This window comes from Pagrus pagrus, assembly GCF_965226575.1.
Source record: "Pagrus pagrus genome assembly, chromosome: 14".
In the NCBI taxonomy this organism is placed as follows: Eukaryota; Metazoa; Chordata; class Actinopteri; order Spariformes; family Sparidae; genus Pagrus; species Pagrus pagrus.
The window spans coordinates 14,285,009-14,298,999 of NC_140198.1; the positions used below are offsets into that span (position 1 = coordinate 14,285,009).

Here is a 13,991-nt window from a genome sequence, read left to right on the forward strand (position 1 = left end):
TGGTTGCAATCTCCCCCTAAGAAACCGTGATACGTCATCAGTAGTCATGCCGTTAATGTAAACAGATGTGACTAGACATTTCCAATATGCGATCTTCAACTGGCAATTCTAGTATCATCACAATGCCATTTATCTGATGGAGATAAGAAGAAGAAAAAAAAAGCATGGACGCTTGCAATTTGTTTATGCTATCAATCAAGTCATCAAATAAAAAAGATAATGCTTCAGTGGCCACTAGCAGCATTGTATAAGCTAAAATTAGCAACCCTCTCCCATGCCAGTCTACTCTAATATAAGAGGAGTGGTGCCAAGTCCAGCAGAAAATTTTGAGTCGCGCTGGTAAGGGGAAACATATCAACAGGGGGACATACTTTGACGTAACACCAGAGCTTTCTCCATTGAATGAATGCCGGTTCGTTCACTCTTGTTTTGTTTCTGTTACTCTCCCTCTTTGCCCTCTTGGCCTCCTCCATCAGCTGGGTTCTTTTTCTTTTGCAATGTAGAGTTTCCATAGTTATTCCAGTTGTTCCACCGTTACCTGGGGATAGCAACCGGGTATTCCTGTTTTGGTTGTGCCATGGTAAGCGTGCTTCCTTTGTGCTGCAATGTACTGCGGCTTTGTTCCAGGTTGCAAGTCTTATGAATGTAGGTAATCTGACAAATTGTTGTTGTTTCACTGCTGAAAAGATGATGGATAGTGAAAATCTCAAGGCACATTTAGCCATATTTCAAGGTAAAGCAACATGACAACAAACTATTTACTATTAACATTACCATTTGATTACATCCTGTGTGTTTCACTTCCAGATTTAGACAAATGTCTCCAAGATGTGTGTTGATATTTCTGAATACATTTTACGCCTTTCCTCATTGTATCATAAGATTAGCTAGAATGCAGTTAAATGCTAACACTAGCTGCTGCCTAATGGAAGGTAATCGGTTATCAAACCTGTTGTTTTACCATGAAATATGGTCCGATGTCCCTCTGCATAAAACTATCCATTTGACTTTACAGTTGCAAATCAACCAGGTACCAGTGAAATCATAATTTGATAATTTGATTTGATTTATAAAACCTGCACCCTGGAACACAGCGGTACGACAATTGAGGTTCCCAGCTTGAGTTTAATGTTAGTAGAAAATGGCTGCCATGTGAATACGGTCTATTGCCTGTTTAAATTTAAAGCATCATATGCAATCAAAGGGGTGGAGTGCATCAGCAATAACAATGTGATGTTAGCTAGTTAGCTACCAAGACATAAACAAACTAGTAGTGATTAATTTATGCCTTTAATGAAGAGAAACATTATACAAAGTCAGACAGTCCTCGTAACTTCGCCCTACCTACCTATCCCAACAAGAATCAAGACTCCCTACCCCTTGACGTGAATGCACAAAATGGAGAGTTAGGGCTAAGTCGTATGGGGAAGGGGTGTATTGGGATTGAGCCATCGAAATGTCTTTTTTATTAGACATACAGAAAGCACCGTGAGACTTGAAAACATTACGTTAGTATTCTGCACGGAAAACACAAACTTCCTCCAGCCAAGTGAAATCCTTCAGTTAAATTTTATTGAGATCACAAGTCAAACACATAAAATGAGACTTTTCTGGCAAATCTCAACAGCCTGCTTCTCAATTTATTTTGGCATTTTCCCTGGATTGAAGTCAGTCACTGAAGGACAGATTTTAGATGATCAAAAATGCCATTAGACAAAGTGGATATGGGAACATAATGTGTCTCAGGGAAGCATAATGTTTCTCTATGCCAATGAGGGTCAACTCCTTTTTTTCTTTTTTCTTTTTACTGCGGGCTCTTTATGAAAGTTATAGCTTAAATGCAGCACTGACAGGCTGTCAATTAGACTGTTTGCTGATATAAACTCTCTCCCTTCCTCTGGCCCTTGTTTCATGCTTTTATCCTTAGACAATTCGTGATAGGTCACCTTCTCTGTATTTCAAAGATGACAAACACATCAGGAGATGTTGCCTCTGACTATCAGTGTCTCCCTTTTTTTTAGGTTTATTTGCCCAATTGTGTCAATCTCTGTGAAAGCGCTGTTTCATGTGTGCATTTGATGCCAATGTGAGCTGATAGTTCAGTGTCACTGCGTCCGGCTTTTAATGCCAAGAAAAGATAATGCAATGCAAAGGAGACCTTTACTCCTGAGTGAGTCAGATGATGTTTCACACCTCTGTTTGTGGTCGTGTGTTCTTGTTCTCGCATATAATTTGGTTTTGTACTGTTCCTATTTTTAAAAGTGGTTGCTTGGTGCATGTAGGGAACGATAGGTAAAGTCATGCTAAATGTCTGGCCCATATATTTTGCGGTTGAGGGCAGGAGAGGAGGGTGAGGGGGAGTGAGGCCGGAGTGGGGCGCTCTTGGCTCTGTTGCCAACGGCTGCCTGGTGCTCCCCTCACCCCATCAACACAGTCATGCACACACACACACATGCAAAGAAACACTCCACATCTAACAGCCTGGCCTGCCATCTGGTGGCTGACTTTTGAGATGCATCTCTGGCTTCCTTACGGCAGTTACAATATCTCGACCAAACCACAGACAAATAACATATATGCATAGATTACCGCATTAATCGAATGATAAATACATGATTAAATGCCATTATAACCTAAAAGCTCTCCTCAGACGGGTCTGTCAAACAGGAAACGAAAACACCACACCTCAAATGTGTACTCACTCTCTCTGAGCCAAAGCTCTGACTCACACCTCCTCGCAGTCTGTTGACAGGGAAACACTGGTTGTAGTGGGCGGATGAATAAGTCTGTGTGGAGGTATTACACTGAAGCCTGCTGGAGGTTTGAGTAGGACACAGTTCCAGGCCCAGCAAACTTCATCTCACTGTGCGAGACAGCTCTCCACATTTGTGCACGCTGGGGGGCGGATTCGTCATCGGCCCTCCAAACTCACACTCAAAGTAGTAACTGAAGAGTCATTAATGTGATGGTGATATGATTGAGGGTAAGTATGGTATGCTAAGAGGTGAATTAATCAGATAATGACTACAATCTATTAGACTTGGGCGGATTGATCCCCAAAGTATTGATACTACCAATATAAAGTGTTGTTTTGAGTGTCGATACTAGTATCAATAGGACTGACACAAAATAAAACAGATCCATCACACGTCAGATCACATCCTGGGTACACTTTTTATAAGTCACGTGGTGAACATTTACAATTTGCCATTAAAAATTGTCTTGTGTGATGAAGTCTTTAAGCTACCACTCTAATCTAAGAACATGATAGACATAGCCGGAAGTTAGCATCACCTCGGATCCCTCGACAAAGAAGCTTATGGGATTTTTTAATTTGATTTTCTATTGTTGTTGAAAATATAATAAAACACACGATTATGATACTTTACACAGTTTGTTCAGCAAGATAATCTTCACAAATGAACATCACTTTTATGATTTTCTAAGCGTAAATGAAAGTAAAATGCTCATGTTAGGCTACACCCCAGTCGCATGACCTTAATGTCACCACCGTGTCTCACTACACAATTACTATATACATTTTCTGTATATAAATGGCTCTACAAGTTAGTGGTTAGGGTTGCCCTAACCCTAACCCTAACTGATTTTCGGGTTTTAGGTTTTTTTTTTACTACAGCACACCTTGTCAACATTAGGACTGTTTTGGTAAAATTGTGTAAACCATAAATGTAAATAGTAGAACATAAATATGAAACTAAAACCTTGCACACCAAATGGCAAAAATGTTTTTTCTAAAGAAGCTTCACAGTCATTCACAAACAGTTACAGGTTTAAAACAACATCATGTGTTCAAAATGGCAGACTTTTTATTTCAATCTTTTTGGGATAAGAAAGTTTTCTGATGCGATGAACAAGTCTGAATGTATAATCAACATTTCCAACATATAACCAGTAGTGTGGTTTTGGTTTTCCAACTCGACTTTATGGAATCAGAACAAAATGCAACATTCATTCACCCCCTTCTTATCACTTATTTACTCATGCTGGCAACTCGATTCTTCATAAATCTTTCTTGGTCTTGGTTTCTGATGAGTTGTTCATGAGTCATGCTGTTGATTTCATTTATTCAAAGACTGCCTCTTGTCGTTGCAGCATACTGTTCTGCCCGAGCTGCCAACACATGTTGTTCTGTTCAGGCCGAAGTCTTGAGACACTGACATCGTCTTGTTCCCATCCTACCACGAAAGTGTCCTCTGGATAATGAGCTCTACACGCCTCCCTCCACTCCCCACATCGCCCACTGCCTCCCTCCCTCACCCCTCCAGTCACCCCTGATCAACATTTTTCAAGTTGTTAATCACTTATGTCAGCTTCTGGTAATTATAGACAATTAATCATGTGTGATTCACTGTCTCTCTCTCTCTCCAACAGAATTGTGCTCTACGCTGCGTGAGTGAAAACGACAGAGGTGAAACTGCCTTTATTAAGTAAGCAGCAGCAGGGAGTGAACTCCCCAATGATAAGCTGCATGTTGCAGTGCTTTGGCTTACACTTCCTTGAGGCGAGCGATAAAGGCCAGGTGGAGATTAAATTACATTAATTCCATCGCCAAAAGCCCTGACCCAGAATGACTTACAAGACAAGGAGGATGGAGTGATGAGCTGTAGAGAAACTACTGCCAAAGTACTGAAAAATGAATTAGTCAGTGTCACAGCACACTGTGGTCCTAACCGGCAATGTAATGTCAACAACCTTTAACACACACACACTGCAAAAACAGGAAGGCAAAACACAAGAAATAAACACTAAATCTGAGCAGAAAATGAGTTAATACTAGTGAAATGTTCTGTCCATGTAGCTAGATCATCTTGAAATTTCATCTTGAAAGAAGTTCAGTTTTTCACCTGAGATAGGACTTTCTACAGCACAGTAATACGTTAAAATGATTAGTTACATAAAATGTCATGGTTAGTAGGTGATTTTTTTTTTTTAAATGTCTTTGAAATGACCCCCCAATTAAGACAATAGTTACTTAAAAATGTACTGAAAATAACCGAACAAGATTTGATAATAATAACCTGCTATTTTTTTTTTTCCAACAAGAGGTTAATAAATAGCTGGTGATACATTTCAAAAAACTGACAATAGTTAAAGCAATAATAGCGATAAATGTAGCAACAATAGCTACTGTACCATGAATCGCTAAATACCAACAGATACAACTTCATAATCAAGAACCAAGTGACCCATTTTAACGGTTTCATACCTATGGAGGCCTGCTGTCACACAACTCAAGTTAAATGTCATTATGTTTATATTCTGAGATAACAATACATTTGAGACTGTTGGTTGTTGAATTGGTGAGAATGTAAATGGTTAAAAAAAAAAGTAAAGTACTTTAACTGACCTGTAGAAGTGACAGAAACTAGTTGGAATTTAAAATGGCATGATCAGTAGACATTAAGCAGAAACCAGTTGGAAGTTTCCTGGAAATGTATTGAAGAAATGACCAGCTATTTATTCACTGCTTATTGGAAAAAAGCAGAATGTTATTATTAAATAATATTGGGGTACATTTGGATGGAAAGTTTTTTTGCATTCTTTATCTTAAGCACTGATTACTAAATACCAGTGGTTTGTTTTACTATTAAATTAATCAATTCTACATATTCATGATCAATTAAAGAATATACCATGAATTAAAAAAGCTGTAAACGTCGTTGTCGTTTTAGCTAACTTCCTGTCCGTTTTACAGTTACCAATCCCCTCCCTCTTCTCTACATCACCACACGAGCAGCAGTCGCCAGACATAGCAGCAAATGGGAGGATCCTGCTCTCTGTGTGTTCAGAGCAGACAGGATGCCTCTTTATGGATTTCTCTGTCCTGATTGGATAAAGTAGGCAGGGATACCAGAAAATGTCTTCTCTCTTTTACTGCATGAGCAGGTGGTGGAGACCCTTGGGTTATTGACCAAACACTCAGTGATTATTGTTGGGATATAGATCTATTTAACGCTTATTTTGATAAAAACAGATCACTTACAGCAGCTTCAACGATATAAACTAGTAAATAAGATAATTCATTGGCATAATTTCTTGGCAAGCACAGATTGTTTTGCAGTGCAACAGGCTGCACTGACTGTGACTCTGTTTGCTGTCATTTAAAATGCTCTGTATTTATTAATTCCTACAAGTATGAACAGGTCAGTGCTTTCCGTCATCTCTCATTTTCATCTGCCCCCACCCGAAACTATTAACGACAACTGGCTATTTTTGAAAAACAACAGAATCTACACACCCAGTCTGGCAAACATGGATATGCAAACATTGTGTTATCAACATGCACAGTATCAGCCAGTCCATTACCAAGCATACTGTAACCTTGCCTATGATACTCTTAACGTTTTTTGTCCTCTCTTCCGGGGTTGCTTGTAACAGTCAGTGCTGCACGGTTGAAAGTTCAGAAGCTCTGTGAGTGCACTCCTGCGAAGATGTTCTCCACGCTGCGATTGTTGGTGCTTATGAGCATAATAGGTAACCACTACTTCTAATGATGTGTTTTGGGCTGATTTTATTTTGTGTTGCTTCAAGTCGAGAGTGTTGAGCTTTGGATCAAACTGTCTTGTAACGTGATGAACGTGTTGTTTTGCAGGATGTGTGGAGCTGATCACCGTCAGCACTCCGCAGAAATATGTCAATGTTACAATGGGTGGAAGTGTCCTGCTCCAATGTATGTTTGTTTCCACTAATGAGCAGACTACCGGCCTTACCATCCAGTGGGACTATGTTTCGACGTCCGACATGACGCCTCAGCAGGTAGACACACACACTCAGAGCTCTGCACCAAGTGAGGCACTTTTGATGTTCTCAGATTTGCTTAAAATGAGTACTATTACCGACTGGGTGAGGTTTAGTGACTTCCTTCATTGATAGAAAGTGAGATAGAACAGATATATTTCCTATTAAGTGTATTGAACACAAAGAAACTCCTTTATCTCTAGATTTGGTTGAAGTCCAGCAGCTCACAGTGTTTGTTCAATGACTGCACAAGGCTTTGAGTGATACTGTAAAGACTTCAGTCATTTCGTGTTTCTTTCGGGTTTGCAAATGCAGGACAGGCATGTTGCTGCTTGAACTTAATTAACGAAAAGCAACAGACCAGTTGGACTCACACCGGGTGGTATGATATCTAATGAAAGAGCTCGACATTTTTGAAAGATATTCAAAATTGCTTGTTTTTTAAAAAAAATTACTCACAGAAAGTCGCATCTTGCGCGCGCTCACACAAACATGGGTTCCCTCCTTTTTTTCAGTGTGGCGCCCAACTGTTCGGGTCACACCTCACTGAGTCAACAAAGGCTGTGAGTGAGAAGTAAGATAAAAGCAAATTTAATATAAAACACCATCCTGAATGATTGCAGATATTAATGAGCACGATTATTATTTTTTAGTTTATAGGTAACAGGTAATCAAGTTACTTTTTGAATGAATAGAATTTATGTAACTACACTATAAGTCATTCATTTAGGCCCTGAGGACAACTTTTTAACTTAGATGTTTTTAAACTAGTACAAAGTCAAGGACATATATGTATTACTATTTTTTTTTTTTATCATCCAGTTGTTTTTTTCCCGCAATGCTAAAATAAAACGCCTTTAAAGAATTGTTAGAGACTGACAATAGTGCTGTGATGACCTATCAAACATGAATACAGCCAAACTCTGCCATGTGAATTTGAGGCTGGTCCATAGAGCCAGAGGAGGTTGCTGCTCTATTTTTGAGAGGCAAAAGGGATAACATAGTAATTGGTTGAAATAAAACATTATCAAATCTCAGTATCATTTATAATTTTTAAAAAAAAACAACTACATTTTCTCGCTGCTCCTGATCTTCCCAATTCTTTGGATCCCCAGCCACAACTAATATTTCAAAACTTAATTTCTTTAAGGCATCTCTTTTTGCTTATCTTCAAACAACCAGTTCCTGTATCTAATTCTAATTCTGGTTCCACTCCCGATATGTTCATACCTTATTTTTCATGTGCATGTAAATATATCTATAGCTTTGTATGAAGATGTGTACATTTACTGTACGAATTTTGCCGTTTTTTAGCAGATCTGTGTGTATGGAAGTGGAGTGTGAATGTTATTGTTTTGTATTTTCTGTATATTTATGTTAACGGTGCAATATGTAGGATTTTAGTTGGATCATAAAAAAAATGATCAACAGAATGTGGAGAAAAAAAAGTTCTGACGTTGTGATGTCTATGGATTGTGTTGCAGAGTTGTTGTTGCATCTATTGAGGTTAGCATGCTAACCAGCTAGCCTGTCCGGGTCAAAAGCCTCTCTGATATTGGTGTAAACGCCTACACTCCCCCTCTGCTCTGAGCTCCCATTCGTGACCACTAGCTGCACGGCTAACTGAGCTACCTAGCTAACAGCAACAACGTTTAGCAGAAGTTATGAATTCAACAGGTGGCAATAGGTTTATCCTTCTAATACTGACGATTGCAACAGTGTTACCTTATTTCGCCAACTTTGAATCACAATGGATTGAAGGTCGGAGAATGATAAACTCCAGACCTCTTCATCAAACCAGATCTACGACAATGAGGTTTTGGTATAAAATAATGTCACGGTATGAAGAAAATTTTGTGTGAAAGAAGTGTCTTCATTGTGTTTAACTTGTTGCCATGTGCTTCCAGGTGTATTTCTATCAGTCAGGAAAGGATCTCATTGTAAAAGGTTACGAGGGCAGGCTGCAGCCGCCCTCTTCTCCCACCACGACCAAAAACGCCTCAATAATGATAAACAACATGCAGTCATCAGACACCGGAGTGTACACCTGTGAGGTTCACAACTTTCCCGATGTGGACGGACAGTCTCAGGTCAACATCATGGTGAATGTTCTTGGTAAGTTTTGTTAACTCTAATAAACATGTTTTGCCCTCTTGGATATATAAAGTTAAATACACAACGTGAAACACTGCTGCGAGGAGCTTCTCAATCAAAACAAAAGAGTTAGGTAGTGTGGGATCATGGGAGGTGTTGCATTTATTGTTAAACAAGCTCTTTTGTTGATGAAAATCCATCTACGTGACTCAGGCAGAAATGCTCATGGGCGAGGTGACATTGTGTTTAGTCACGATCACCGACCAGCTTCCTCTCCCTCTGACTCTCTTGGTGGAAATGATAACAACAGGCGACCAAATGAAACGCACCATTACCTTAAAAATTAAGGATTTCTCTGGGTTTGAACACTGTTGGGAACATTTGGCAATAAAATATAGAACAAAAACTAGTTGGTTTATTTTGAAAAAGATGTTAAATATTATATGATTAAAGAAAAGTTCACGGGTAAGGAGCTTTGAATATTGCGTAAATGCAAACTTTAGAAATATTCAGGTTACTTTAAAAGTCAGAGAATTGCGTATGAAAGTATATAATTATTTATGCCAATCTGTAAAAGTCCACACAGTGCTGAGTCTTGATCTAATCAGGCAAGATAATCAAAACACTGTGATTGTGTATAGTAGGAGATTTCTCAAAGCTGGGCCACACCCGTTAGCAGTATTGGCTGAATAATTGAACTTATGGGAGAAAGCAGAAGTCGCGGATCGTGATTGTATCAGCATTGTGCTCTGATGTTCTGCTTTTACACTAACCATTAATATCTGACAGAGAAAAGAAACAAACCCCCCTAATCTGAACCTCGCGCTGGGTGTTCAGCCATTACTCTCCTGCTCGTACGGGTGTGGCTACCTGAAAAGGGAGAGCCAAAGTACACAGTCAGCCTCTTTGAAATCAGCCTCTGTGAATTACTGTACGTATGTCAAATTTTAACCAAAGCAAGAGTACTTTGCTTTCAAAGAGATGTCTGAGATTACTGTATCTGTTATCAGTGCTGCAACATTAACACATCTATTAAAACAGTGGCCCTGAATGGTGCGATTAGGGAATTAAATTCAGTTTGAATCCACTCATTCACTGAGTTACCATGCAGGGACAACCTCGCAGGCCTCAGTATCCTCCTCACTAGTTTCCATGGTTACTGCAGCAGTCTCCTCATTGTCAGTGTTGGAAATTAGAGTAGGACTGTGACTGCATCCTTGTACTGCATACAGAATATACATCAGCATCTGCTGCACACTGAGCACACACTTGGGTCTTCATGAAAATGTTTGCATATGTGCTGTATGAATATGTATGGGTGTTCTCATGCTGATTATCCAAGGATGAGAGATTTGTTTTATCATCACTGACTGTTACATAGAATTGTGGTTATATTACAGAAGAGTGAGCAGTGTATCGTAAATTACAAATATGTGTCAAAGCCTTACCACTATCGTGAAAACACAATAGAGTTAAATATATATATATATCTGATCTGAAAAGCCTAACAGACTCCATGAAATATACAGAAAGGATTCAGTCACAACTCAGAAGCAGAGAGCTGTAAGTCCTGCCTCATGATGACTAATGGAGAGACATGTGACTTCCTGTTTGATTAACAATAAGCAAACGATCCGCCATTTTAACTCTTAAACAAGATGCACACGTTATCTTTTCCCTGCTTGGTAACCCTTAATAATAGCCATCATTAACGAATGGTAAATTTATAGTAGATTAAACTTGAGTTTATAGTTAATTCACACACAACAAACAATGAAATGCTTTATAAACCATTTATAAAACAAATTGTTTATTGTAAAGTTGCAACTGATGTTTATAATATTTTTTAAATGGTTAATAAATACTGTGTAGTTCATGTGTACACGTTATTTGGATGGCCATTATAAAGTTTGAACTGATGTTTATAAGTCTTCACAATTGCTTAATAAATTATTTACAGTGTTTCATGGTTTGTTAACAGTGAAATAACTATTAACTAAAGTTTAATTAGTTATAAATGTACCTTTTATTAATGATGGCTGTTATAAAGTGATAACCTCTCTCTTAATGCGACTTTCACGACCGGTTTTGAATAAGCAAAGTGTGGTTTAAATAATGGTCCAACCATTACTACAGCGGAAAATACACAGTACGACTCCCATCTTTCATTATGGCAACAATTCTTGAGTTGTGATTACGCTTTCATCCAAGTGTGTTTTCTAACGTAACGGCTGTGATAAAGACACAATACTGTGCAAATAACCATTAGCTGGCACCATTAACAAACACAATGATTTAGTCTTTGACCAATCAAATTGTTATTGCTGCATCTGCTGCCATTACTCATGGTGAGTGACGTGTAAAATAATCAAAGTCCTGTTAATAACGATAATTTTTTTTCTTCAGCCAGTCAAATCTGATTAGCGCCATGTAGAGGTATAAAACATCACATTTCACTCTAGTTTTGGCATTTTATGTCTGATAATACCACCCAACATCATAATTAATCATGCATTAAAGAGATTGGGCAGCATTTTGTTAATGGCCACAAGGTGGAGCTGTTGGAACCGTGCTTTATTATGTGATGCACACGCTCATGAGACATTGCAGAACTCCAAGAACATGTTGGTGATAATACTTTTATATTTTTACTTAAGTGGGACTTTCAGTTTTTTTTAATTTTACCTGCGATCTAAATTATGAAACAGTACATTTCCTGAAGTAGATTTGTGGAAAGTGTGAACTACATAATCACATATTTTAATGGGCTGTGTGAAAAACAGCACTCATCAAGACTTCAAACTTCAAATTTGACTTAAATGACCACAGCAGTGTAAGTGAACTCATATCAGACTTCAAAGCTGATCAATTCACTCCAAAGCTCTTGCTGCTGAAATGATATGAAAACCATTGACTGGCTGAACATGTAATTCATAATAAAGTATTTAGCAGACATATTGTAATATAAAGTCACCTAATGAACTGATGCCTTCTTCCTGTGGTGTTTCAGAGAAGCCCTCTTCTCCGTACTGCTCCGTCCATGGTGATGTGGAATCGGGTCACCTGGTCACTCTGACCTGCCACAGTGAGCGTGGGAGCCCTCAACCGAAGTACACCTGGACCAGACTGGATCAGACCAAGACAAGGAGGCCCGTACTGGGAAGAAGTGAGTGCTGAATGTTTCATGTGTTTTTGTGATATACTCAGGGATGGAATGTAAGTACATTTACTTTGGTAATGTACTTACAGTATTGAGGTGCTTGTCTGTTCTTAAGTCTTTCAATTTTCTGCTACTTTATACTTCCACTCCTCTATATTTTGGAGGCAAAGTAACATTTTGAACAATATCTTTGCTTTTACTCAAGTATGACTTTTGGGGACACATAACTGTTAACACGTATGCATTCAACCTTTCATAAACATCTGTGTACTTTCTGCAGCGACCACAACCGGAATCCTGGAAATCCGAAACATCTCAGAGTTTGAGTTTGGGGATTACCAGTGCAACGCTACAAATGCTGTGGGATTTTCAATTTGCACTGTAGAGCTGAGCCCTGGTATGTTTATAGTGTTTGTTATTGAGAATATGTATGTGCAACAAAAAACACTTTATAATGGCCATCATTGATAAATATAGCATTCATAGTAAATACCTCACCTTCATAAACAATTCATTCAGCAGCTGTAAAGGTTTACAAACATCTGTTGCAAATGCATAATGTCAATCCTAATAATGTTTATAGACGAACATACACATTACACAAATACATTTACCATGTTTTAATGATGGTTATTATAAAGAAATATAAACCCAAAAATACTTAAAATGCTCCTTTAACGGTTATTAAAACGTCTGTTTGTGTAGAAGTGGGAGATGGAGTGATTGCTGGTGCTGTGATCGGCGCGTTGCTCGGCTGTGTCCTGATCCTGCTGGTCGTGTGGTTCATCGCTCACTCTGTGAAGAAACACAAGTACAAAGCGGTCAAAGCAGCCGAGGGCAACGAGATGAAGTGAGACTTCAGGCTCTTGAACGTCGTTTCATCTCATCGTGTCGTCTCTGATTTGAGTGTGTGACTTCAACTCTCTCTCTGTCCACCAGGAGGAGCGCTCCGCAGGCCCAGGGAGCCTCGGACAGGGTTACCGTGGCAACCACAGCCGGCAGCCTCCATGCTGAGGAAGATGAGCCAGGAGCTTAAAAAAACAGCTGGAGCAACGTCACCATCGTGAGCAACAGGAAGTCCGTGATGTTCAGGCTTTATCATGCGTCATCCTCAAATGGAATCAGTGGGATGGAGCTAATGTTCGTGTTTGAAGATGGAAGTGTTTTCTGAATCGAGGGGGTTACCGTGCTTACCATTGATTGAATGTTTAACAGCTTTTTTTTTCATTCACAATATAGACACAATATTTTTGCTTTTGTGTGCTTTACCATTTCATAGTTAGTATGACATTTATGTAGATGAGTTGATTTTTGTTTGTCTTATACAGTTACCTTTTCTAATAAAGACAGACATTACTGTGTTTAAAAAAACAATGACAAAAGGCTGCACTCAAATTCAGTCTTTACAGTGATAAAATGACTTCAGAAAATACAATTGTTTTCTACAATTATCGGATATAACAATTGGCTCCCAGGTCAATACAATTTGTCAAGCAGCCGTGTTTGAAGTGTAACTATTTTATGTAAAACCTGATTCAATAAAACGATGTGTTTTCCAGTCGCTGAGTCATGTAGCTCTTCCTGTCCGACCATAATTGTCGATATCAAGTGTCATCTAGGTGGCAGCAAACATACACTGAAGCCTCACACTGTGAAACTCGAGAGTCCCTGAGATCTCCATGGAGATTTATTGTGTGGGTTTGCATGGCTTTCTTTGATGATATCAAATCCTATTAAAAGCTAGGTTATGTGAAATCAAACGGTCCTATAGAGCACTGTGACATGAGTCTTACTGTCTTCACATGTGTAGCATCAGCAGCCCTATCTTGTCTGTGTAATAATGTCTGTTCAACATGAAATCCCTCAGTGAAAGAGAAGCCCTGAGCGGACAAGACTGAAGTGTCAGATGCTCTTTTCCTACGGACTCGCCTTCAAAATAAGAGGCAACTTCTCAACATCTTATATCAAGAAGAGGCTT

General features: G+C 38.9%; 1 protein-coding gene across 1 annotated transcript; it reads left to right on the top strand.

The window, feature by feature from the left end:
- Positions 1-6,452: 6,452 nt before the first annotated feature.
- LOC311269303 (V-set and immunoglobulin domain-containing protein 1-like) lies at positions 6,453-13,425 on the top strand (the record flags this gene model as incomplete). The annotated part of the gene is made up of 7 exons (XM_084373377.1): positions 6,453-6,495; positions 6,614-6,777; positions 8,667-8,874; positions 11,864-12,019; positions 12,294-12,410; positions 12,719-12,863; positions 12,953-13,425. The coding sequence occupies 7 exons, from the start codon at positions 6,453-6,455 to the stop codon at positions 13,047-13,049; spliced, it is 930 nt and encodes a 309-aa protein (XP_084229503.1). The 3' UTR covers positions 13,050-13,425.
- Between the last annotated feature and the right edge of the window lie 566 nt (positions 13,426-13,991).